This window comes from Camelus dromedarius, chromosome 9 (genome assembly GCF_036321535.1).
Source record: "Camelus dromedarius isolate mCamDro1 chromosome 9, mCamDro1.pat, whole genome shotgun sequence".
NCBI classification, from domain to species: domain Eukaryota; kingdom Metazoa; phylum Chordata; class Mammalia; order Artiodactyla; family Camelidae; genus Camelus; species Camelus dromedarius.
The window spans coordinates 19,454,985-19,477,926 of NC_087444.1; the positions used below are offsets into that span (position 1 = coordinate 19,454,985).

A 22,942-nucleotide genomic window follows, 5' to 3' on the forward strand; every position below is an offset into this window, starting at 1 on the left:
GTGCAGTTTTCCAGGTTGTACCATGGATAACAAAGGAGCTACTATGGGGCAGAGAGGCACAATTTGGGTGAAATAATATTTGAAATATAAGTATATGCTATAACCTTGTTAGAGTGTTGCTTTTAAGTACAGCTCTCAGTAGTAACATTATAGAAAGGTTACGATTCTTTTCCTTTGTCATCATATTGTTTGGGTTGATTGGTAGTTTGACATTTAGATAAGTCATGTGAAGGTGTGTGTAAAAATATAACCAGATTTTAAGGTACCTCAAACAAGCAATTCTAGTACATAAAAATTTTAATTTAAAATAACTTAAAATATTTCATCAAGAAGTTTTAATTCAGTGCCTTGGCATCCTACATTTAAGGAAAATCTTTGGGTCTGATCTCAAATTAATTTAGGTAAATAGACATAACCAAAAATTTATACATGTGTTTATATATACGTACACATATATGTATACGGGTGTATGTATACACATGTATACATTTATTCAGGTTTATATATGTGTATATATTCAAGATGTATGTATATAGACTCCGGATGTATATATAGATATCTACCCTCACTCAGAGGTGAAATTCTCTAATTTTATTCATGGCACATATTTTAGAAAAATTACTCCCAGAAGGTGAACTTTAATCATTTACGGAACAGATCTTTACTCTTCCAGTATTAACTAGTGGAGGCTTCTTTAAGGTTAATTCAGATATAGAATGAAACTCACTTTTGTTGAATCCCAGATGATTCTGAGCTGGAAGAAAACTAAGTATGCCCTTAGGCCTGTGTCCTGCCTTCCTGCAGACAGATGAACTAGTCACCAAGAGAGACAGGCTGCTTGTTCTTTGCTTAAAAGGCTCTATTTCTCAACTACCAGGGTAGAAACATCTATTTCATGAAGTGATTTTCTTAAAATAATCTTTCTGTTAGCTATAGATACAGTAAAGTAGCCATATACAATTAAATTTTTAGCTTGATTTCAATCTGACTTTTTTTTTTTTTTTTTTCAGGAAAGCTTTCTCCAGAGTTAGTAGTAGTAGCGAGTGCGGCAGGAGAAATGTGGTTCTCTGTGGGAGTAAGATTATTTCAAATGGTTCAGTCTTCCCAGCAAAATATTTTGTAAAACTTCCTTGGGAGTGCACACTTTCCTTTAGTTCAAACCCCAAGACTTGTGTTCTCACATGAGTACAAACTTACTTGAGGGTTTCCAAAGTCTCCCATACTTTCACTTTTGTGTGGCCGTTTAAAATGTAATTTTAAAAAAGCTCCGTGATTTACTAAATGAACCAAGTTGTTAAAAATGGACAGATATGTCAATTTAGATTGTAAATTTGGAATTACATAACCTAAAATGAAGCATCAAGACCATAAAGAACATGAACATTTTATTTTTATAGGAAACTTGCACAAAAAAGAACATATTTCTGTTGTGTGTGTACGTGTATTTTTGTTTCCTTAGCTTGTCTCTGTTGTGTGCACAAAACTAGGAGAGAATGTTTTTCTTTATTTTAGTTTGGCCAAGGATGCTCATGATATAATATATTAAGTGGCAAAAACTGTAATTCTTAATCTGTAAAAAAGAATTCTCTAGGTGAATAAATAAGAACTGCCCCCCCCCCAAATTAGGAAAATATGTAAACTCAAGTTATGAGGTATTTCAAAGATACAATGCCAGTAAAAATTCTCTATCCCACAATTTGCAACTGCCAGATTTCTTGCTTTTAGTCTTTTATGCTTACATCTGGAGAAACACAGAAGTTTTGATATAAAAGCCCTTTTGTGGATGTGAGGGTTGCAGTAGTTCAGAGCAGAGTCAGAAAAAGAAAGCAATAAAGAGATATTTAAATGTCTTTATATATGAACAAAAATATTTCCTTAAAAATTTCTTAAAATTTTTTTTTTTAGTCTTAAAAACACTCAGTTTTATAGGGCACATGATTGTCTGTGTGACACTCTTTCCAGAGCGAGGTTTTTTGTTTTTAAATACTAGGAAAGTATGACTTATTCAAATTAGATTTTCCATGCTATATTTAGTTTTATAGATGTGTTTAGTTCTAAATGTGGTTTACTGTTCTGGGGAGAGTACATATATAAAAAAATGCCAGGAAACCCTTACACCTAACCCAAACACAGTCACTTTTAACATTGCACCATGATCTCTCAATTCCTGTAGCTTATTGCTTCTGTTAACTAGAAATCCCTGAATTCTCCGTATCGAACTTCCTATGGCTAGAGTCTAAGAAACTGACCCATTATCATTTTTTCTAAGTAACCAAGTTTTTTAAGTTTATCAAAGTTTTTTTATATTTTTCTGAGTTAAATAGGTTGTTTCTCTCACATAACAAGAATCAGGAATTCCTTGCAAACAGATTTCATTATGTACAATGCATATACCAGAAACACGCAGATCACACATGAATATGCGCTCAGTCAACATACATAGGCATTCACTCAAGGGGGTAAACCAGTAACAAGCCAAACATTCATACATGTGCAAATGTACAATTAACAGCAAATTATTTTAGATCCTAATGTCCTTTGAATATTAAAAGTGAGCCAGGAGACAGCTCCTGTGACATTTGTATGCTCTAGGTTGCAATTTTCACGTAGAAGTAGCTTCATATCACATCTCGTGAATTTCGTATCGCACAGCAAAGGACCATGCTGAATATCATGCCAAAGATCTGAAACAGAAGGAACCACTTGTTAATGACTTTCAGATGATGAAAATTGGAGGGAAAAAAAAGTTCAGCAAACTGCTTGGATATCTAACTCATATTAACAAATAATTATAATCAATAATTACTGGTTATAAATGGCACTTTTATATATGCTACTTAATTATGGCTACTGGTTAAAGAATTCCATTAACTTTGCTTAAAATACATTCCTATTTTATTATTGTTAAAAAATAACAAGGCTCTATTTTAAGAAAAGGGCTCTATTTCTAGCTTATAAACAGTTCTTTATAATTATAAAAGACTAATACCCTATTAGTTTTGGAATTTTACATTTCAGGTTAATTCCAGATCTCATTTATATATTTACTTTGGAAAATATCTTCATAACCACTAGCTGTTTAAATACACTTGTGGTCTAAATAGTTTTCTATTGTTGGAATTTTTGCAACAGTGACCACATTTTAAAAAGTAGAGCATCTCTCCATTCCTGATCCATTTTTAAGTGCAAATGATACTTCATTATTTAACTCAGTAGTTTTACCAAAGCATAAGCTGAGGTGTTTGAGCTATGGTATTACTGACATCTACCTCTTGGATACTTCTTTGAGAAGGCAAATACTTGGCAATTGATTAATGACCACTTTAAATGGTTTGAACAGAAGCATGCCAAAAGATCCTTCTCGTCCTCAGGCATTTCCCCTGCAATTTTGCAGGGCCTGTGCTACGCTCTCTATAGGTGCAATGTTCATAAACTACTGTCAGTGTTTGTTTAAAGAAATCAGTACCATAACTCTTGTGCTCTCTCTTCAACCCCATCCTACATCAGACTAGGCTCTGTAAATGCTGAATTTTAAAAGGCATGTACTGTCAGTTATTTTGGAAGGGAAAGAGTAGATTTAAGTAAGGGAACAGCCAGAAGCAGGGCTCCAAGCTTCTGGCTGAGAGAGCTCAGTACCAGTGTGTGGCAGGGGAGACACCTAATGGACATTTTGCTAACTGATTATACTGTGCAACTCTTACCGTACGAAGAAAAGAATTAGAGAAGAAACTCGGGTGCTGATTCGAGATGGCCAACAGAGGTCATGTCCCCTTTTCATGGTTGTAAGGTTGGATGCAACCCCTACTTCATCCTGGTTGGATCTCCTCAGAAAGAAACTTTTTCAGCCTTATCCTGCCACTGTCCTGAGTCAGGGGTGACCACTTCTACAATGCTCATTTCTTGAGACTGCGGAATTATTGGGAGGCTCTATTTGATAGCTCTGTTATGCAGAAATTTTTCAAATCCTCCTCCTCAGAACTGTCCCTGGGAAGCCGCAGAATGACCGTTGGGCTAGCCCCAGGGCAGGTGGGGAGGGCCTGAGAGAAGTCCCTGGATTGGGAGGTCCTTTTCATCCACTGCCCCACCCCTCTGTGCTCTAGATACAGAAAGGAGGAAAGAAGACTCCTGAGAACTGCCAATTCATTGATTTCCTCACAATTCCCATTGCTTCCGCCTCAACTTAGGCCATGAATTAATCTACACAGGAGGAGTTGAGGGTAAGTACTACCTTAGCATTAGCTATTATCACTCGCCCCCTGGACAATGGAAATCACCTCTTTACCGGCCTACCTGACTCCAGTCTTGCTCCCCTCCAACTTTACCTCCACACTACACTACAGTTCCTTTCAAACCCGGGTGGCTCCCCTCTACATTAAAAATGAAGCCCAACCTCTCAAAAGGGCACACACACAAAAGACCTCAATTATGTGGACTCTCACAACCCTTTCCAGTGTCACCTCTTGCTTCTCCTACCATAGCCTTCTTCCCCATCAACTCTTGCACACTCTTCTTTTGTACTTTAGAAGTATGGAGCCATCTGCAGGTGTGTGGACACACTATGCTTCACACTTTTATGCTATTCCTTTTGCTTGGGTTCTGGGTTTGGGAACACTCAGATTATATACAGAGCTAGCATTTATTGAGTGCTATGTTTCAGACACTTCATATGAATTAATTCCTAAGAATACTTTATATGTATTATCCCACTTAAGTTTTGCAACAATCTTGTGAAGTTGGTACATTAAAACCCCCATTTTACAGATGAGGGAACTGGGGTGTAGAGAAATTAAGAAACTTCCCCATGATCCCGGGGCTTCTAAGTAGTGGAGCTTGGAGCTGAATCCAGACAGCGTGATGCCAGAGCTCGCACTATTAATCCTTGCGTTGTGCCGCCTCTGCAAGTCACAGGTGAGAGAGGTTAACCTGGTATGTTATTTTAAATTTCTAACAAGTAAAAGACCCAGAATTAAAAATCACTTGTCTAGTATAAGCTTGGTGGCCTTAAAATGGGAAGTTATTGCAATGATAAACTCAAAGCCATAATTAGTTTAAAATTGAAATTTATCATAGTTTGTAGAGCTAAGTATTGATGTAGCTAGTTAGCTTTGTTCTTGGATGTCCTGTCAACACACATCTTTGTCTTTTATGAGAAATCTCTCCTTTAAGATAGTGCCATATCACACTTGAAAAGAAATAAGATACAAAGGTTCAAGCCTTCTTAGAGGGTGAAGAAGTTACACTCTGGAACTTTCTCACCGTAAGACCTGCAATTCCAATACCAACAATTCCGATGAGCTGGAGCTTAACGCTGATTATGGTCTCAATTTCTTCAATGCAGTTCTGTTTTGGAAAAGAAAAAGTGAGGAGTAACAGCTGATGGAACATGTGAATTACCACCCAAATCCAACCCTTTTCTTCCCTACAGAGCATCCTGTGAGAGTTAACCCATGTCAGCTTCTGCTCATATTTAAACCATTCCTCCTAGATATCATTCTGATAAATCTGAAGCAAAATGTAGTTTGGGAAAAAATTATAATCCTCTCCTTTTGGTGGAATTTTCCTATTTAGGCCAATGGCTGCTTCAAAGCCCTGAAACCTAGCTGGAGGAAGCTATTCTGGGACCTGAGGCATTTAAAAATTTGGAGCCTTTTCCTACTTTCAGCAAATAAAAAATAAGTAAAATATCCTCCAAATAATAGCCCCTTGCTTTTGGGTTGTCCTGTATAGTTTAAAAGACTTTCTACATACTTGGTCCAATTTACTATGTAAGGTATGCATCACTTAGTAAGAAGCTATAAAATCTGTACAGGTTCAAATTTAACAAAGGAAAGCCGAGTGTCGGGAGCTAGAAGACTGTTCTCTTCTATGGTGGCTGGGCTGCGTGGCCCTATTCTTTCATCTGGGCTCCATGGAGACCTGTGCAGGGCAGGTTCAGAGAACATTCATGGATGGGGGCAAACTGGACAGGTGGCAGAACAGATCACTTGTAATGGTAATTAGCTTCTCCAGCTTCTGTTTGGTCCTCTTAAGTACAGAGGTGTTATCTCAACCCAATTTTGTCCTTAGGCTACTCAGGTCTTTTTACTTGTCACTAGTCAGCTGTCTCTGATATCCACTTAAGCTAGATGAAACTCCCACCACTGTCCTCACATTGTTGCCGATAGATGCAGCCCGTGTTCCAGGTTCTTGTCCCATCCAAGAAAGAATTCAGAGACAAGACTTAGAGGTTAAAAAAGGTAAAGTGAGGATTTATTAAAGGGTGGATAGTACACTCTCAGGGGAGAGCGGGCAGGCTCAGGTGAGCAGCTGCCCTGAGTTTCTTTGGCAAGTTAGTTACATAGGGTGTAAAAATGAATGGGTGGAATATTTATTGGGGAGGGAAGGGTTTGGGGTCGTATTCCCTGATTATCATCCCAACTCCACCTTCCCAAAGGGAGGAGGGATTTTTGTCCTTATTTAGTCTGGATCGGAAGTGTCATGGCGTCGGTGCATGATGGGCACTTCTGATCTGCAAGGGTAATTTTATTGAAACGAGAGCATAATGAGCAAAAGGTTACATTCGGACACTAGAAATTCCTGCCTTTTCTCACCTTTCTTTGTTCTTCTCCAGGCCACTTGTCATTCCAAAAGGCATGATCCCTTATCAGCCCCAAGGTTCCTGCTTTTCTTTCTCTACCCAAGGATCCCTGCTGCTTACATGATGTGTGGTTTCCTGCATTTGGCCTGTGCCCTTCCTTTCTGCCCAATTCCTGCCATTTGGTCTGTGTCCCCCTTTCTCTGCTCATATCTAGCTAACAACATCTCCTATCATACTTCATTCATTCACCATTCATTCACTCAACAAATATTTCTTGAGCATCTACCCGCATCAGTCATGGGAACGGTGTGGTAGGTATGGAGACAAGAAGACATGTTTTCTTCTTATCATTGTCCCCACATTCTCATGTTTCTCTCATTTCCCACATTGTTCCTGTGCCTTTCCAACTGCTTCATCGAAATTGCATGGCAAACGTCCTAAGAATCTTCTAAGCACCAAATCCAAACCTTTACTTCCAGCCTTCATTTCCTTGTCCTCTTCTCAGCATTTGACTTTATGGACAAATCATCTCCTTCCCAGGAGCCACTGGCTTTGGACTCTCCCTGACTCTGACTCCTCCTTCACAGTCTAGTTCTGGCTTCTTGTCCTCAGCTTACTCCTTAAATGACAGCATTTTAGCCCACCTCCTTCCTTACTCTACATTCTTCCCCTGGGTGTTCCCATCCGCTCCTAAGCTTCAGCTACCACCTATATGCTGGGATTCCTACTCCCATGTCTTCAGCTCAGGTTACCTGTAAGCCCCACAGGCACCTAAAGTGCAAACTTGACCGAAACTGAAGCTGCCTTCTGCTCGTTTCCCTATAGTCACCTCCCTCAGCAAGTAGAGCTTCTACCTACCTGCTCTGCCCGAAGTCCCGGCTTCCTGCCTTACACCTCCCACACACACCCTATCAGTCGCCCAGGCCTGTTGATTCCACCCCTCGACATCTCTGAATCTGTCGCTTTCTCTCCCTCCCCACTGTTTGTGACTTGCTTTTAGCCCCTCATCCTCTCTGCCCAGGGTGACTACAAATGCCACCTAAGCGGCCTCCCTCCATTGACTCCACCCTTCTGTCCTGCCTTCCACACCCAGCAGCCTGAGTGCTCCTTCTACAATGCAAAACAGATTATTTTAATCCTCTGCTAAAAGCAACAGCTTCCCCAAACTTCCAGGTGTAAAATCATGCCTTTACCTGCCTCTCCAAAAATGCCTCTAACTATTCCCTCTTCACTCCCTCCTTTCCAGCTGTCCTGGAGTTTAATACTGCCATGCTGCTGTTCCTGCTGCTTTCTGGGCCTGGAATGACCTTCTTTTGTCAAAACTCAGCTCAGGGATCCCATCCTCTGTCAAGCTTCCCTAACTCCACTGTATCTCCACTATACTCTGTGCAGACTTCAGGCACAGCACTGTCTCCCGTGACTAGACTGTGAGGCCACTGAGGCAGGGACCGTGTTTTTCACTTTAGGGTTTTCAGAACCTGGCATAGTGCCCGACATGCAGAACTTAATAAAAGAAGCACTTATCAGTGCCATGACACCCATGGAGGGGTTGTGGGGCAACATTCTTGGCATGCAGCCCTCTGGCCCTGGTGTGGTTAATTAATGCCATTGTATCTACATCGTGACTGGCAAGTCGGCACACCATTATTCCCCAGGGAGCCAGGAGACTGGGGCTCAGCGTTGCTTCGCTTATTCTACATAGAATAAAGCTGAGGCACAGAAGCCCCTGGCAGAGGGTCTTCTACAACCACACCTTCCGCCCAAGGGCAAGAGCCATCTTACACACAAGCAGGATAGAACCCGGTGGAGAGGCTTACCTTGTGTCCTAGGAGCTCCTTTGGGCAAGTGAGTTGGACCTGTTCAGAGCTTTCTTTTCCACAGCACTGAAACTAGAGAGGCAGAAAAGAACTTTTAGGACACAGGAGGGAGAAGCAGCAGCTACGAATCTGGGTATCTCTGCTAAGGACGAGGGGTGCTGAGGCTGCAAGGCAGCTCTGAGGCCCATCACTGCAACCCAAACAGCCATTCTGGAGAGAGAGTGAAGAGTCACACAGTTGTGCTGGCAGAACAAGAAAATGACTTCACCAAAATCGCCCAAGTTTTATGATAGGAAGGGACTCAAGGCACCCTAAGCAAGGCAAGAAGCTCGCTGACGGTGTCTGTGTAAACTGCTGGGTTTTAGACAGGAATTGGGTGGGTTTTACATTCTTTCTTTGAGCCTTGCTGAGTAGCTGAAGTTTTATAATGAGCTCAGGAAGGGCTCATTAACTGGGGACAAAGAGGAGACTAGCCACAGTAAAGCCCACGGACTAAAAGACCGGAGCTTGAAGACTGGCCAGCCAACAGGTGGTCTGCCTTCGGGCTCTTCAAAGATGAAGAAACCTGTGTGCTGCTTGACATCCTTGGGGCAGCTCAGGTGGAATGGGATAAATGTTTGGCATCTGGGATAAATGTTTGGCACCTTCCAGGACAGACGTGTGACAGACAGGAACTGGGCTACCTGAAAACCCTTGGCTAGGAGTTCAGAGCTACTTCTCCTTATCACAGTGGTTGAGAAGTCAGGATGACTCTGGCCTGGCCCATCTCCCCTGGAAGCGCTCCCTGATGAACTGCCTGTAGCTGGGAGCACTGCAGTGACAGCACGTTCTCAGAGCACGTTGCAGGAGAAAAGGAGCATGCCTGTCTTACGTGCCCCTTCATTTTACAAATGAGGGGGCTGAGTGAGGATCAGGGAGGCAAGGAACTTGCTCCAGGTCCCAAAGCTGTTCCATGGCAGAGCTGCAGCTAGAGATAAGCTTTTCTGACTTGAAGGTCACAGTTGTTTCCGTTACACCACAAGGCAACCCTTAAAAGAACCTGATGTTTACCTGGGCTGCTTTCTCAGTTTCTTGTTTGTGCTCTTTTGTCTTTTGGGGCTCATGTCGTGACTTCCACTTGTCTGCTCTGAGTCAGGCCTCTTTCTCTTCTAGGTTCTACACTTAATGCAAGTCGTGGCGCCCACAAGGGCTGAAATACAGCGCTGCTGCTTGACCTCACTCAGTTTATTCTTATTTTTAATCCAGGTCATTAGAGAGAAACTGACTCATGCATAATCTTTAGAAGATGTGACTTTAAGGAAGAAGTAATGTCACTTACTGTTGAGTGGAAGGTAATGAGAGTTCCATTTCCCTTTTCCCTGTCTCTAAGGTAATCGTTATAAGCCTCTTCATACATGGTCTGAACATGTCGAACAGCCTGAAAACAAACAAACAAACAAACAAGCAGGAAAATGAGGGGACATGAGTGTGAAGTTTCAAATGTTCTCCTTTCATCAAGAAAAAGCCCCTCTTCCCTACCCTTCAAAAATATGGCCTTTCTATATGTTTATCTGTATTTTAAGACAATTCTGCATATATGAAACAGATTATAGATTCTGGAGTTTCTAAGATGCTTTTGAAATGGAAGGATAGACTAACCAAGAATAATTTCTTATAGGAAGGAAGGTTTCTTAAAGTGGTGGAGGTTCTCCACCACTGAATGAACAGACCTGAATGAACATCAGCAGTCCCTGAAGCCCAGATTCCTGGACACCATCCAGGTGATTTTGATGTACAGCCAGGGAAGGAACCCATGTATGCCTGGGACTGCACTGGTTACAAGTACTCGGCTCTTTTCATGGCATGGTTTAAAAGGTGTTCATGACCAAGGAAAACTGCTTCATCATTCAACTATATTCAGCAGCACGTAACTCCAAATCCATAGAATCTCAAGAAGTCATAAGATCCAATTCCTCTAACCTACAAGCGTAACAGCTACTTTAGAAAAATTCCAAAGAGGGTGATATTTACTTATTATACATGTTTAACATTTAAAAAATCTAAAATAAGTTCATAAACACAATATTGATAAGACACGAATTTATGTGAAATACAGTAAACTTAAGATTCCATTCTTCCTCCTTTTCCATTTCACTCCTTTTTTTTTTTCCTACTGTGTGTTTAAAGCTAAAAAGGCCACTTCCTCTGTGGGTTCTCCTGATCACCTGTTCTGCACACCTACAGTTTGAGCACAAATCCAAACAAACTGGCTTCACCAGTGCCCAGGGGGCAGGCTGTAGTCTTTGAGGAGGACCTGGCCTCTGTCCAGGCCAAACCCTAAGGATGAAGGGCAGGCTAATAAAGGAAGAGAATTTGTGTTCTTCCCCATCCTTCTCTCTCATGTTTGCAGTCCAACTCCCACCACATTCCAAACGTGATCATTTTAAATTAGAGATACTTTTTTTAAAAACAAAAAACCCCATAGATCCCTTTATAAATCTAATGAAAGCTATGAACTATCTCCCCAGAAATACGTGTGCACATAAATGCATGGACACGCATACACACATGTGCTCAACTGCACACCATACTTCTAGGTTAAAAAGCTCTATGTAAATGATACTTGACGGGGTTATTCGGTTTTGTCATATCTTTGTGGGTATCAATATTCTCATATGCTTTGCCATAAAGAGTACACTTTAACCATTATTAAAAAGCAACTTTAAGTAATATTTACTTACTACTTCCTTGCCTATAAAAGCAAATACTCCAGTGGTTACTTCAGCAGCGAATATCACCAGCAGGCAGGTGAAAAACTGTAGAGAAGAGAAAATACAAACTTCATTAATTCAATACCTTTTCAGTTTATTTAACCTCTTTGATTCTAGTTCCATTTGCAAAACATTGGGCAAGGTTATTAGTCTGAACGGCTCTAGCAGGAAGCGTTTGGCCCCTTAGGCTGCTTGCAGTTTGTTCACTCATTCATTCACTCATTAATTCATTCAGCAATTGTTTACCAAGCATTTGCTCTGAGCCAGGTACTGCCCATGGTGCTGGGTATGCAGTGGTGAAAGAGATAAGATCTCAGTGTTTCTGCGACCATGGACCTCACAGCAGAAAGGGGAAGCTATGATAAGTAAGCAAGCAATAAAAAAGTGGGTAAGATAATTTCAGATAGTGATATAGAAATCCCACTTCCTAGAACTGTGCCTGGGGTCCGTACGTTCAGTGAATACTTGATGAACAAAAGAGGTTCTATAAAGATATAAAATAGGACTAGGAGACGGAGTGTGACTGGTGGTGCCTGGGTTTGGGGAGGGTGTGAGCTGAGGCTGCGTGATCTGGCAGGCTTCTCTGAGGTGAAAGAGGGTGGAGGTGAAGGGTGTCCTTCTAGACGGATTTCTGTTCTGGTCTCTTGGGTCTGCTCTGATCAAACTAAGTTCAGTGATAAATAAGACATGAGATGCTCCCCAAGAGGGGAAAGAGAAAGAATGGAAAACTTGGGAAACTTACACAGCAAAAGATCAAAAGAAGCAGCCACAGTTAAAACAGCAAAGACGGCAGTGAGCAAGGAGAGGCTGGCTGATAAAACTGCCGTTCCCGACTCCTCATGGAGAAACACAAAACCTTTCTTCCCGCCCCTCTTCTTCCTTCGGTCATACTGGCCCTGGGTGTATAACATTTGACTGAAATTATTTCTTTTTTCTTTTCTTTTCTTTTCTCTTTTAAACAGAGGCTGCTTGTTAAAATAAACCAGAATAGGGGTGCTTGGTCAAGTTACAGATCTCAAACAGCGACGCTTTTCTTGCAGGTAACGGCACTTCCTTGGCTGTAAGGATCTTGCAGCTGCCTCCTTCACTGTGAAACATTATCAGGCATTTTCCTCCCAGACATCTTCGTAACTAATGACCTAATTTTTTTTCCCACTTTCCATTGAGATAGGGACAAAGATAATATTATTCTTATGCAAGAGACAGAGAAAGCAAGACTCAGGGAAAGGGAGTGAGTTCTAGTCCCAGTGGGTCTGAGGAGCTGGCTGGCGCTGGAGGCCAGTCGTCCAGCTCCCTTAAAACCAAGTCCCTCCCGCCATGTCCCACTTACAGATCCAAGAACACACTGCGACTCTCGCATGGCTCCGCAGCACCCGAAAAAGCCCACGGCCATCATCAGGGCCCCTGCTCCAACCAGCACATAGAGCCCTGCAGGGAAGAGACCAGAGAAGACACTGACCACTCTGGGTCTGCTCTTTCCCTGAACACCAGCGCTAGCCACTGCCCCAGGGCTCCCACCCAGCAGAGCGTTTGGTTGTTAATGCTATAATGGTAACCCTTGTGGAATGCTTGCTGAGTGCTTCATACACCTGACTTAACCTGCACAAGGATCCTGAGGGGGAGGGGCTTACTATGATCCCCAGGGAACAAAGAAAGCCCATGCTTAGAGAGGGGAAGCCCTGCTCAGGGTCACACAACCAGCAAGGATTGGAAACCACATCTGTTCCTACATGCCAGGCACATAACCTTTCAGATTTCCACCAGCCCTATAAAGTGGGTGTTAGTACCATCCACATGAAGTTGATGGAATTGAGCCCAGGGTGGTGAGCAGCCAGTGTCAGAGCTGGGATTCAAACCCATGCCTCAGGAGCCCTGTGGCCTCTCGTGACACTCTGAAATTAGTGGCTGTCTCCATCTGTGAGGACAAAGTGTCTGGAAGGGAAAGGGGGTGGATGATCTGCCCAGGCACAGATGGGGAAGCAGGGAAGCGGGGACAGAAGAGGGGGGCTTCTGGTTAAGGAGAGGAGGGGAGGACACAGCAGTAAGGCAGTAAGATTTTGTGTGAATTATAAACTGTAGAGGGCAATTGCATATACCGTGGACATGGGCAAGGTTGTTAAGCTACGAGAAAACAGCCAATTAGCCAGTAAGTGGAGGTAATAAGGTAATATACACCAAATAATGTTATTATCAATATCACATTGGCTGCATTTATTAAGGGCTAATTTTTTCCAGTCACTGTTCTAACCACCTAGTACAGATTTGTTAGTTTAATCTTCATGAAGCAGGTACCATTATTATCTCTATTTTTTAGACAGAGGAACCGGGCCCCCAAAAGGTTAAGTGATTTGCCCAAGATCATAGAACTGGGATAAAACACCCATATGCCCCTAAAGCCAGCTCATCACCATCACCCCACCCTCCTCTGTAACAGTAACAGCAGCCTTAATGTGGTGGTAATTTCACTTAGTTCCCAAGTCAAGCCACAGGAACAGCCGTTCTTACGGAGAAAGAAAAGGGCAGAAACGTCATGTTCTTGTTCTGAGGGAAATCAAGCCAAGCCGTCTCTGTATTTCCTTTTCTGATCCTGAGATAAGTTAGAACACAACATGGGGCCTGGCACTAGACTTGCTTAGAATAACGCTAATCGCCGCTATTTTCAGCATTTTTCATCTGAGTCACCTGGAAACCACTCCCATTCAGGAGAGGGAGGGGAGCTGGCCCCACCTCTGCGGGGAAACCCTGGGGCTGGCCTGCAGGGTGCCTCCGGGAACCCTCTGGTGCTGATGGTGGTTTGTGGGCAGACTCTGTTCTGCCAGAGCGGGCAGCGGGCCAGGCTGCTTGGCTTCCTGTACCACCCAGGCTGCTTTGGGGACCTTCTCAGGGTCAGGGAAGCCCTGCTGCTCCCAGCTCCTGAGACAGGTATTTATTTATTTCCTGCTATGCAGGCTCTGCCACTTCCTTCCCCTTTTTTTTTTTTTAAAAAAGAAAAAAAAAAAAACCCGAAAAAACAAAACAAAACAAAAAAACCCATAGGGAATGGATGTGGTAACGAGAAGTGATACTATATTAAAAATAATACTATTGTTGGCCCCACTGCCCAAACACCTTAACGTTAAAAAAATTTTCTTTATTTTTCAAAGCTCTTGAGTTTCTATCATCTCCTTGGCTTGTCAAAACATCCCCACTAAGTAAGGCAAGTATTATATGCATTTCTGTTTTACTAACGAGGGTCAGAGGCAGGAAGGTTCCAGGCAGGACACACAGGCCCGGAGCTCCCATTCCCACCCCACTGGTAATGTTCCCTCACAGAATGTCTCAGGGGTGGGCCACCTTAGCATGTTTATTTCCTGCTTACAACATTCATTATCTCCCCTTTGCTACATGATGCAGCCTGCAGATCCTGCTTGGAGTCACAGCCCAGAGACTAGACCCGCTGGGACCCTTATCCATCCCACACTCCAGCCACGTGGGAATCCACCAGGATCTGACCTGCCTGCTCTTCCATGTTGTGCCTTTGTGGGTTCTCATGCATGTCTTTCTCTGCAGATGTTAAGTCCACAAGCAAACCTTATTCACCCTACTTAGAATAATGCCAGGCACAACACAGAATTCTTGATCAGTGTTTGTTGGATAAGAGGATAAAGAGAGAGCAGATCAAATCTGAAGTTCTGTCTGCTGTCACCCATCTTTGCTTAGAGGTACATGCCTGGAATACCTCTCAACAAGCATCCAAAGACGCTGCCACAGGGCTAGGCTCTCTCATAGTCAGGCAGGTGAGGACATGGCTGTGTGCCCTGCAGAAGGGCTCCTGAGAGTGTGGAATCTAGGAAGGAGGGTTACTCCTGAGGAGGTGGGGGTACAGTAAACCAAGACACCTGGTGCTGAGGAGGACAGAGATGCTCCCCACTGCAAACCAGCTCACTCTGTTCCTTGGCCAAAAAGAGCTCCCCAAGAAAATTCCTTTATTTGTATAATAGTCCATTCTTGGGCTGTCAGAATTGCAGCGCTCGCAGCAAACACCCTGAAACTGTCCCAGCATTCCCAGAGCCCTCTCCCCAGCAAGCCTCTGTGTGCATGTGGGGCCAAGTGACTCAGCCCAGTGCCAAATGGGCACTGCTGGTTGGAGCTGAAGGGAAAGTCAGATGAAATTTTACACATGGCAAATTTCTTGGGCCTGCTGATTCCAGTTCCAAATCTGGTTGTAATACTCTGCACACCACGAAGCCACTTGTAACTTCCAAGGATACCTTATCCTTTTTCTGATCTGGCCCCCAAAACATAGCTGTTGAATGAATATGTTCATTGACAGTCACATTTGAATTCTAAGATGGTTTCTGTAGAGCCCTCTTGCTCCCACAGCAGCCTTCTGACAAGCATATGACCTATTTTCCAATCCCCCATGCTTTCCCAGTCCTATTTTCCTTGATCTGAAAAGGAGAAAACACTTTGAAATTGCATTTTTATCATTAATAGCTGGGCCCAGCAACGCCAGTGATCTCCAGGTGACACGCTACCGCCAGTGCCCTGGCAGTTCCATCCCTTGTTTCTTATGTTTCAGGTTCTTCTTCCTAAGCTAGAAGCATCACTGAACACAGAAAGGAGACGGAGAGCTCCCAGAAGCCTTGTCTGCATCAACTCATTTTAAAACGGCTCCCCTTTTAGGGACTGGATAGTGGCATGGTCATCAATTTCAGTGCTTTTTTGGCAGCAGATGATTTTACATATCCGGCCAATGATCGTTTTTCATCTAAAAATATTTTTCTCTGCCTCTGTGCAACTTTCCCTTCCTCCCAACTTGCCCTGGGTGCACATCATTCTATACGCGTTGAGAATATTGGATGGGACTTAGTTAACGGGGAATGTAAAGACCTGGGTCCTCTCCAGGTAGCAGCAGCAGCTGGTGGTTATCCAACGCTGCTCTAAGAGCTTCACATGTGTTAGCCATGGGGTCATTCGACACTGAGAGTAACAACTCCCAGTGCCTGAGCTGCTTCGTGCAGCATCTGTACTGCGCACGTGACAGGCGTGAGCTCAAACTTGCCGCTTGAGAAGCCTCAGTGCTACCAGCCAGTCTCTCATTCTGACTGCGTGGCATCCAAACCACTCCTTTATCTTTCCCTCTCCCACCCTCCCGTGTAATTGTGCCTCCTGCAGGCTGACCCCCTCAGCCCGCCCTCCCTGCGCTAGTAACGGCTAATTTTGACTGAGGGCTCACTGTACAACAGGGGCTGCCCTCAAGCTCGTTCACTGGTTAAATCGTCTCATATTCACATCAACCCTGAATATGAATTCATGAGGAATCTGAGACACAGAGAATTAAGCAGTTTACCTAAGACTGCACAGCTATTGAGGGGCAAAACTGGAACTGAACCCAGGATTTACTCACAGTGCACCCCCTAACTCCTAAGCTGCATTTTTGGTAGGAACTCAGAAGCATGGTAACTCTCTTAGCTAGAAACCTGTTACTTCTGTGATTTATAAATGGCCAGAGTGTTCTTTTTCTTCTTCCTTGAGAAAAGGGCCTGAGAGTTCTATCACGGGTGATTTCTGGGTTTTCCTCTGAAAGCACAGGGCTGGAAGCCAGAAATCCAGGCCTGCCAACTGCGGTTTCAGGTGAATCCTCTTATTCCTCAGTTTAGTTATCCACACTATGGCAATAATTATCTGCTAGTTAACTTCTTGTAAACATGCTTTGGAGAATTTGTCTCAACAATGTGAGCTACAGCACGTTTGTCCTGCAGCTACTGTAAATCTCAGGTACAACTGAAAACCAAGAACTAAAAACATAGTACCTGAGTGACTCCGAGGTTTGAAAAAGGCAAGCCAGCCCCTCAACACTCAGCACTGGAATGCTTTCCTCACACTTGACATCCAGCCACAATCAAAGCTAGGCTCTGTGACTCTGGAGTCAACAGGGAAGGACAGCCGCAGTCAGCCTGTGACCCCGGAGAGTGAGTGGCTGCAGCTTGCGGGCAGCCCCTTCGTGGAGAAACCCGCCGATGCCCTCTGCCGTCCGCTCACAGACGTGACTTCAGGTGTTCCTGCCTTCTGAGGGCTGAGGGGACCGCTCCCCACCTGCACTCCTGCAAAGAAGACCCCTGCTGCGTCTGTACCCACCAAGGGGCAATCCCAGAGACCAGCTGTAACACGAAGGCCGAGGGGCAGGTTGGTGGAATCTGGAAGATATTGGGGGCTTCTCCCAGGAACCCACTGAAGGAGATTAACATGAGGAGGGCCTGGGAAACACCAAACCTCCCAGCCATTCGTGCTGCCAGCTCCACCTTGCCAGTCTCTCCTTTCTCCATGTTGGCGACCAGTGGACACGACTCCCTGGATCAGCTCAGTCCGTGAGAAGAGGCGGCAGGAGCTCTCAGTCTGACTACCCTGGCCCCCATCCTCATTTCCATCTCCCTTCATGGCCAGATCCTCTTTATCCGTGCCCCTGGCTGTGAAGTCACTTCTGGATCTTTATTATAAGAGGGGACCTTCCTTCTCTCCATTACCAAAGAGGAGAAAACAAGGGTCCCAGAAAGGAAAGCATCCCCTGGGGTGGGAGGGTTTCTCCTACAAAGTCTGGCAGTCATCTGCCCCGAAGCAGGGAGCTGGACCGCGTGCCTTCCCGAGGTCCCTCTCAGTGAGAGTCTCTGTTTCCTTCAGAGCGCTTGAATGTGCCAAGCCTGTTCCCCAGAGCTCTTTAACAGAGGGGTGACCAGAGTTTAATGGGCTGACTGCTCTGGAACCTATTCTGAAAAGAAAATACACAGATCAGGGAACAGTACGCTGTGACATGAAGTGAGATTTTCCAAACACTGGGTTTGCTCCTCCTTTAGAGTCCTATGACCTCACACTGTTTGCTATGCGCGTCCATAAAGTGGTATCCTGGTGTATTTTCCTTCTCGTTTTATTGCTAGAGAACTGGTATCTTTCCTATTTGGAAAATCATTTACTGAGAAAAGAAATACCAGTTTCTGCAAAAATGTACCTTGCTCTATTTATATTATAAGAAATATTTGAAGTGGAGAAAGGGTCCCTGGCTTCACAAGGACCTTTTCTTGTTGGCACTCTCTAGAGTTGGCAAAGGTGAACAGAACAAGCACAGGCCTGGGTGTTGGCAGACCCGGGTTGTGGGCTGAGCCCCACCATGAAGAACTGGAAAACCAGCTGCCAGCCGGCCGACCCCCTGACCCCCCAACTCCCCCACAGTCCTCGGTTTCCTCATGCGGTCTAGTGCTAAGACTGCAATAACCCAATTCCCTGGATTTCGAGTGCTGACCATGAACACCTCCACCCACCAGCCACTGAAGGGCTGACTTAGGGAGGGGCGGGGGGGTGTCTGAGAAAGGAGATCTGAGGGTGGGCAGACCCACATCCATGCCCCAGGCCCCCAAGAACAGGGAAGACGGATTCAGGCCCTGCAGTGTGGACTTGTTTTCCTTATCCAGAATTCACTTCCTCTTCGTCTCTACTAGAGAAAGAACCTCCTCCACCCTCAGTGCACGTGTTCTGAGAGGGCCGACTCACCTCAGCTACAAGGCAGGCGTTGAAGCCCAGGCTTCAGCCAACAAGCCCATCCCTAGCAGCTGGCCACGATTACTGGTGCGGGAACGGCACTGAATCCAAGACTGCCAGTGACAGGGCGGCCCAGGACTTTGTTTGGATCACCTGGGATGAAAGGTGAGTGTCCCACTGTTGCCGGGGTTACTGGGAGATGGTGCCCAGAGCCGTGGGCAGCTGTTTTATCCCGTTTAGGGGAAACCTGCCCCAAAATGGAGCCACAGGAAAACAGAGCTAAAGATGGCTACAGGCTGGATTCCTATCACATCACTTGTGTCCCTGAGATGAGTGCTATTCCTGGGCTTTTCAGTTACGTGAGTCAAGACATTTCTGTTTTGCTCAAAACAGTTTGAGTCACGTTTCTGTGACTTGTGATGAAAAGAGTCCTGACAGGCATGTCCATAAACGGACGGCATTTCTTGCACCTTGGGCAGTTCAGATTGCTTTCGTTTAGATTAGGAAGTGGGATCTGGAAGGTCTGTGTAGCGCTAGTTCACCCTCCTGCTTTACACAGGAATCTCCATGCTCCATTCTGATTTTTGGTTAAAAATTTTTGGTATGCGAGAAATCATTTTCCTCTGTAGAAGTCTGCTCAGTTTCTCTGATTTATCAAATCATTGAAAAGGGTTCCTATGTTGGACCCAAAGCTACACCTGTGAAATTGCTATCGGGGCTTTGCTTCTGGAGCAACACAGACAGGCTGCTCCCCGTCCTTGGTTCCATGTACCCGCCCCTCTCTCTGCGCAGGGTCCCGACCTCCTGTAACTCTGAAAACCATGAATTGTGATTTCTAGGCTTGACTCTGTCCATCACTCATATCTTTTCTGTTTTGATTCCTTTTCCTTGAGTTTAACCATGTTTAATAACAATGTTTAATAACACTTAATAATATTTCTTTCCTTTTTGTCCCTTCTTCACACTTCCTGTAACCACCATAGGCTATACCCTTATTTCTTCAGGCCTGACCCTGACTGTATCAACAGTCTAGCCTGGTCTTTTTCTGTCTGACGACTCCCCTCTCATTCCTGAACCATCTCTTTAAAATGCAGTGCAGGTCATATCATCCCCCAACCTTAAATTATCCTATTGTTTATTAACTTAACTATCCCTGTCATTCAAGGCCCTCTGTATTTGTCCTCCCTCCCTCCCCAACATTTCTAGTCTTAATTCCCACGGTGTCTGAATCCTTCACACTAGGGAAAGCGTCCTCTGCCCAGCCTGGGGCTGCTGTCTGCTGTTCCAGGGACACGCCATGTGCAGTCTTACCCCAAACCTCTGCAGTCCCTGTTCTTCCTCTTCTTCACTGATTATGGTCAGTCCTTCAAACCTAACTCACGTCCTTCCTGCCTCGCTAGTTTAGAATGACCCCTGACGCACCAGCTGCGAATAACACTTAGTTGGCCCTTAGTTACACACTAGTTTCTGCTTTAATGAAAATTGTTGTCCGTGAGTCTTTTCAAATAGACTGCAAGTTACATGGGGCCAGGTACAGAATTCTCATGCTTTCTTTGTGTCACCCCAGAGCCCAGGACTGTAGATGCTGGCTGATGTGTCCACGGCTAGGTTGTATGTTTTCCCAAATGAAGGTGCGTACAAGAAAATGGAAAGGATAGAGGCACCTCTGCTTGAACGCATAACCGTGTTTGTATGAAACCAAACCATTTTTTGAAATCCAAAAACTGAAATAATCATGGAAAGATTTTTAGATAGCCAGATGTTTATTACCATTGAAAGGGAGATAGCTTTTTAAAAGTTTTTCGCATAACTCAGGTCTTCATGGTTTTTTTGAATTTCTTTCTTTTCTTTTCTTTTTTTTTACTATTGCTGAAAACTTCTAGTTCAATATCAGAAATTGTATTATAGAGATTTAAATCTTTCATCCTCAAACTTGGTGGTGAGGTTGGCAGGTGGTTGGGTTTTAGGCTGTTAGTTTTGCCAAAAAACTTGAAGGAGAAGGTCAGACTGTAGCTGAACCAGTTGATGTTTTCCCTTGTTTTGGTTATAACTAAGGTGGACTCCTCCCCATCTATCTGAGGGCACAAATGCAGCTTTGGGTGGAAAGTCTTGAGAGTCATACCACAGGAAGATGAGATAAATACGGTTCCAGTAAACACAGCACAACAGTAGACAGACTGAATGCTAATAGCCTGAACTCCTACATGCTTGAATTTCAGGAGGAAAAGACCTCCACTGTCTTAATGGGACTGACCCATTGTTAGGACCAAAACTATTGAATTCAGAGTAAGGAGAGAAATTAACATTCAACCTTAACATCAACTGTAAACAGCTGGGAAGAGCTAGGTTAAGAAGACTTCCCTAAAAGAGCATCCTGAAGAGTTAGCCATAACTGCCACAGACAAGGGAAGGATGGTGGCTGTCTACCATGTATTTGCTAACCTAATTCAGAGTCATGAATGAGGCTGTCCCTAATTTGGTCTATCTGAAACCTACCTGTCCTCCAAGGTCCCATTCAAGCACTCACCACCTTGAGGCTTGTCCTGAGAGCCCCATTTCTTTCCTTTTTTTTTTTTTAAATAGACTTTATTCTTTTAGAGCAGTTTCAGGTTCACAACAGAATTGAGCAGAAAATACAGAGAGTTCACATATAGCCCTCCCTACCCACACATATATACTCCTCTACCCTCAACATCCCTCATTAGTGTGGCATATTTAGTACAATCGATGAACCGACATGGTGCCAGCCCCACTTCTTAATTCAGTGGTCATGCCTATACCACTCATTAGCACATAACATATGCTCGTGATTGTTGTCTGCTGTTTATTGCTGAACATTTCCTCCCTATACATCTGTAGAGTCAAGAATCCTATTACAATGGGATTAAACCCTTGCTTTGGTTAGTCCAGTGAGCAGAGTTGTGACTTTGCTAAAACTGAGTTAGAAATTGCAGGGAATAGTTGTGAAATAAGCAGCTCCTGGAACGTCAGCAAGGTGAAGGAAGATGCATTCCTTCTCCTACCCTCTTCTGCCTGTTCCTGTGAGTCCCCTGAGTGGGCTTTCAATTCTGGGAGGTGGTGCAGGACGAGGACAAGCTGAACTTTGTCCTGGGGAACTTGGGGCCTGCTCTGGGATGGGAGAATGCTTCTGATGAGGTTTTCAGAGCAGGAATTCCTTAGCAAAGGATATGATAAATGTGTGTGTTAGTTTTTGAATGGAAGGGTGTGTACCACCTGGAAACCATGTGGATGGGAAAGAGCATTTTAGTGTTAAGTACAATGGCAGATTCCTCTGCTTCCTCCTTGTAATAAAACTCTGATTTTGTTCAAGTGTCAGAGGTCCCCTGGGGAGCCTGGGCTTCTCTGCAGACCCAGGTGAATCTTGATTAGTCAGAAAGCCAGTCACAGGCATCCTCTTCTTGACCTGGATTGGTTTAGGCATGAACACATAATGCAGTTCTGGGGAAGTCTGTTGGGGGACTCCTGACAAAGGTTTTATTCATTCTAAAAAGGGCCATATGAGGTGAAACTTCCTTTTTTCTCCTTTGGATGTTGCTGTATGAGGATGTGATGCTTGGGGCCACTGCAGCCATCTTGGAGTCCTGAGAGGATATGAAGATGGTGAACAGAGGGATGGAAAGAACCTGGGTCCCTGATGAATCTGTGGAGCCTGGAAGTAATTCTGGAGATTCTTCATCTCCAGACCTCTTTTACCACATTTCAGCAATTCTAAGGTATAGATATATATTTTACACTTTAACATTTCTGACATTGGGATATATCTTTTATGTCATAGTTAAATGGGTAGCATTTCTTCTGTTCTTAGGGGAACTTAAAATAATTGGGTGGTTTACAAAAGACTGCATCTAAGATTTGCTGGAATGTGTAATGTCCTTATTGTTAACCAACTTTCAGTGGGTTTCCTGTTAAAATGGGTCCTCACAGGTCTGGCTGCTCCCCTCACAGGAGAGAGCAGTGTGGGAAGGGCGCTTAGAACAGGAGGTAACACAGTTGTGAGCAGCTCTTCATGAGGATGTCCATGGTTCTGAGTGGGACCTGGAATCAGGGTCCCTCCCAGGAAACAGACCTTCTTGGGATTCAGAGCAAATGATCTGCACAGGACCCTGCTTCTCCTCAAGCACAGAGGTTGCCAACTGAAGCATACTCTATGGCTGATGCAGATCTTAAAACAGCCAGTCCTTAGGGCTGTCACCTAGAGTAGTGATGGTCTTGGGCTTCTCGAAATCTAGAGTCCGGGTGCACTTAGCTGGGGAAAGAGAAGAGGC

General features: G+C 44.2%; 1 protein-coding gene across 4 annotated transcripts in view; it reads right to left on the reverse strand.

The window, feature by feature from the left end:
* Positions 1 to 1,368: 1,368 nt before the first annotated feature.
* The window catches only part of TSPAN2 (tetraspanin 2), a 37,988-nt gene continuing 16,414 nt past the window's right edge, over positions 1,369 to 22,942 (reverse strand). For 3 of the 4 annotated variants that reach the window (XM_031457876.2, XM_064488867.1, XM_064488868.1), the window contains exons 3-8: positions 12,475 to 12,572; positions 11,115 to 11,189; positions 9,713 to 9,811; positions 8,395 to 8,466; positions 5,257 to 5,340; positions 1,369 to 2,684 (exon numbers count right to left, since the gene is read on the reverse strand). In XM_031457876.2, coding sequence (XP_031313736.1) covers positions 2,619 to 2,684; positions 5,257 to 5,340; positions 8,395 to 8,466; positions 9,713 to 9,811; positions 11,115 to 11,189; positions 12,475 to 12,572 — 494 coding nt within the window. In that variant the 3' untranslated portion in view covers positions 1,369 to 2,618. Of the gene's footprint in view, positions 2,685 to 5,256; positions 5,341 to 6,220; positions 6,509 to 8,394; positions 8,467 to 9,712; positions 9,812 to 11,114; positions 11,190 to 12,474; positions 12,573 to 22,942 lie in introns of those variants that run through there. The other variant, XM_064488869.1, reaches the window with a different exon arrangement.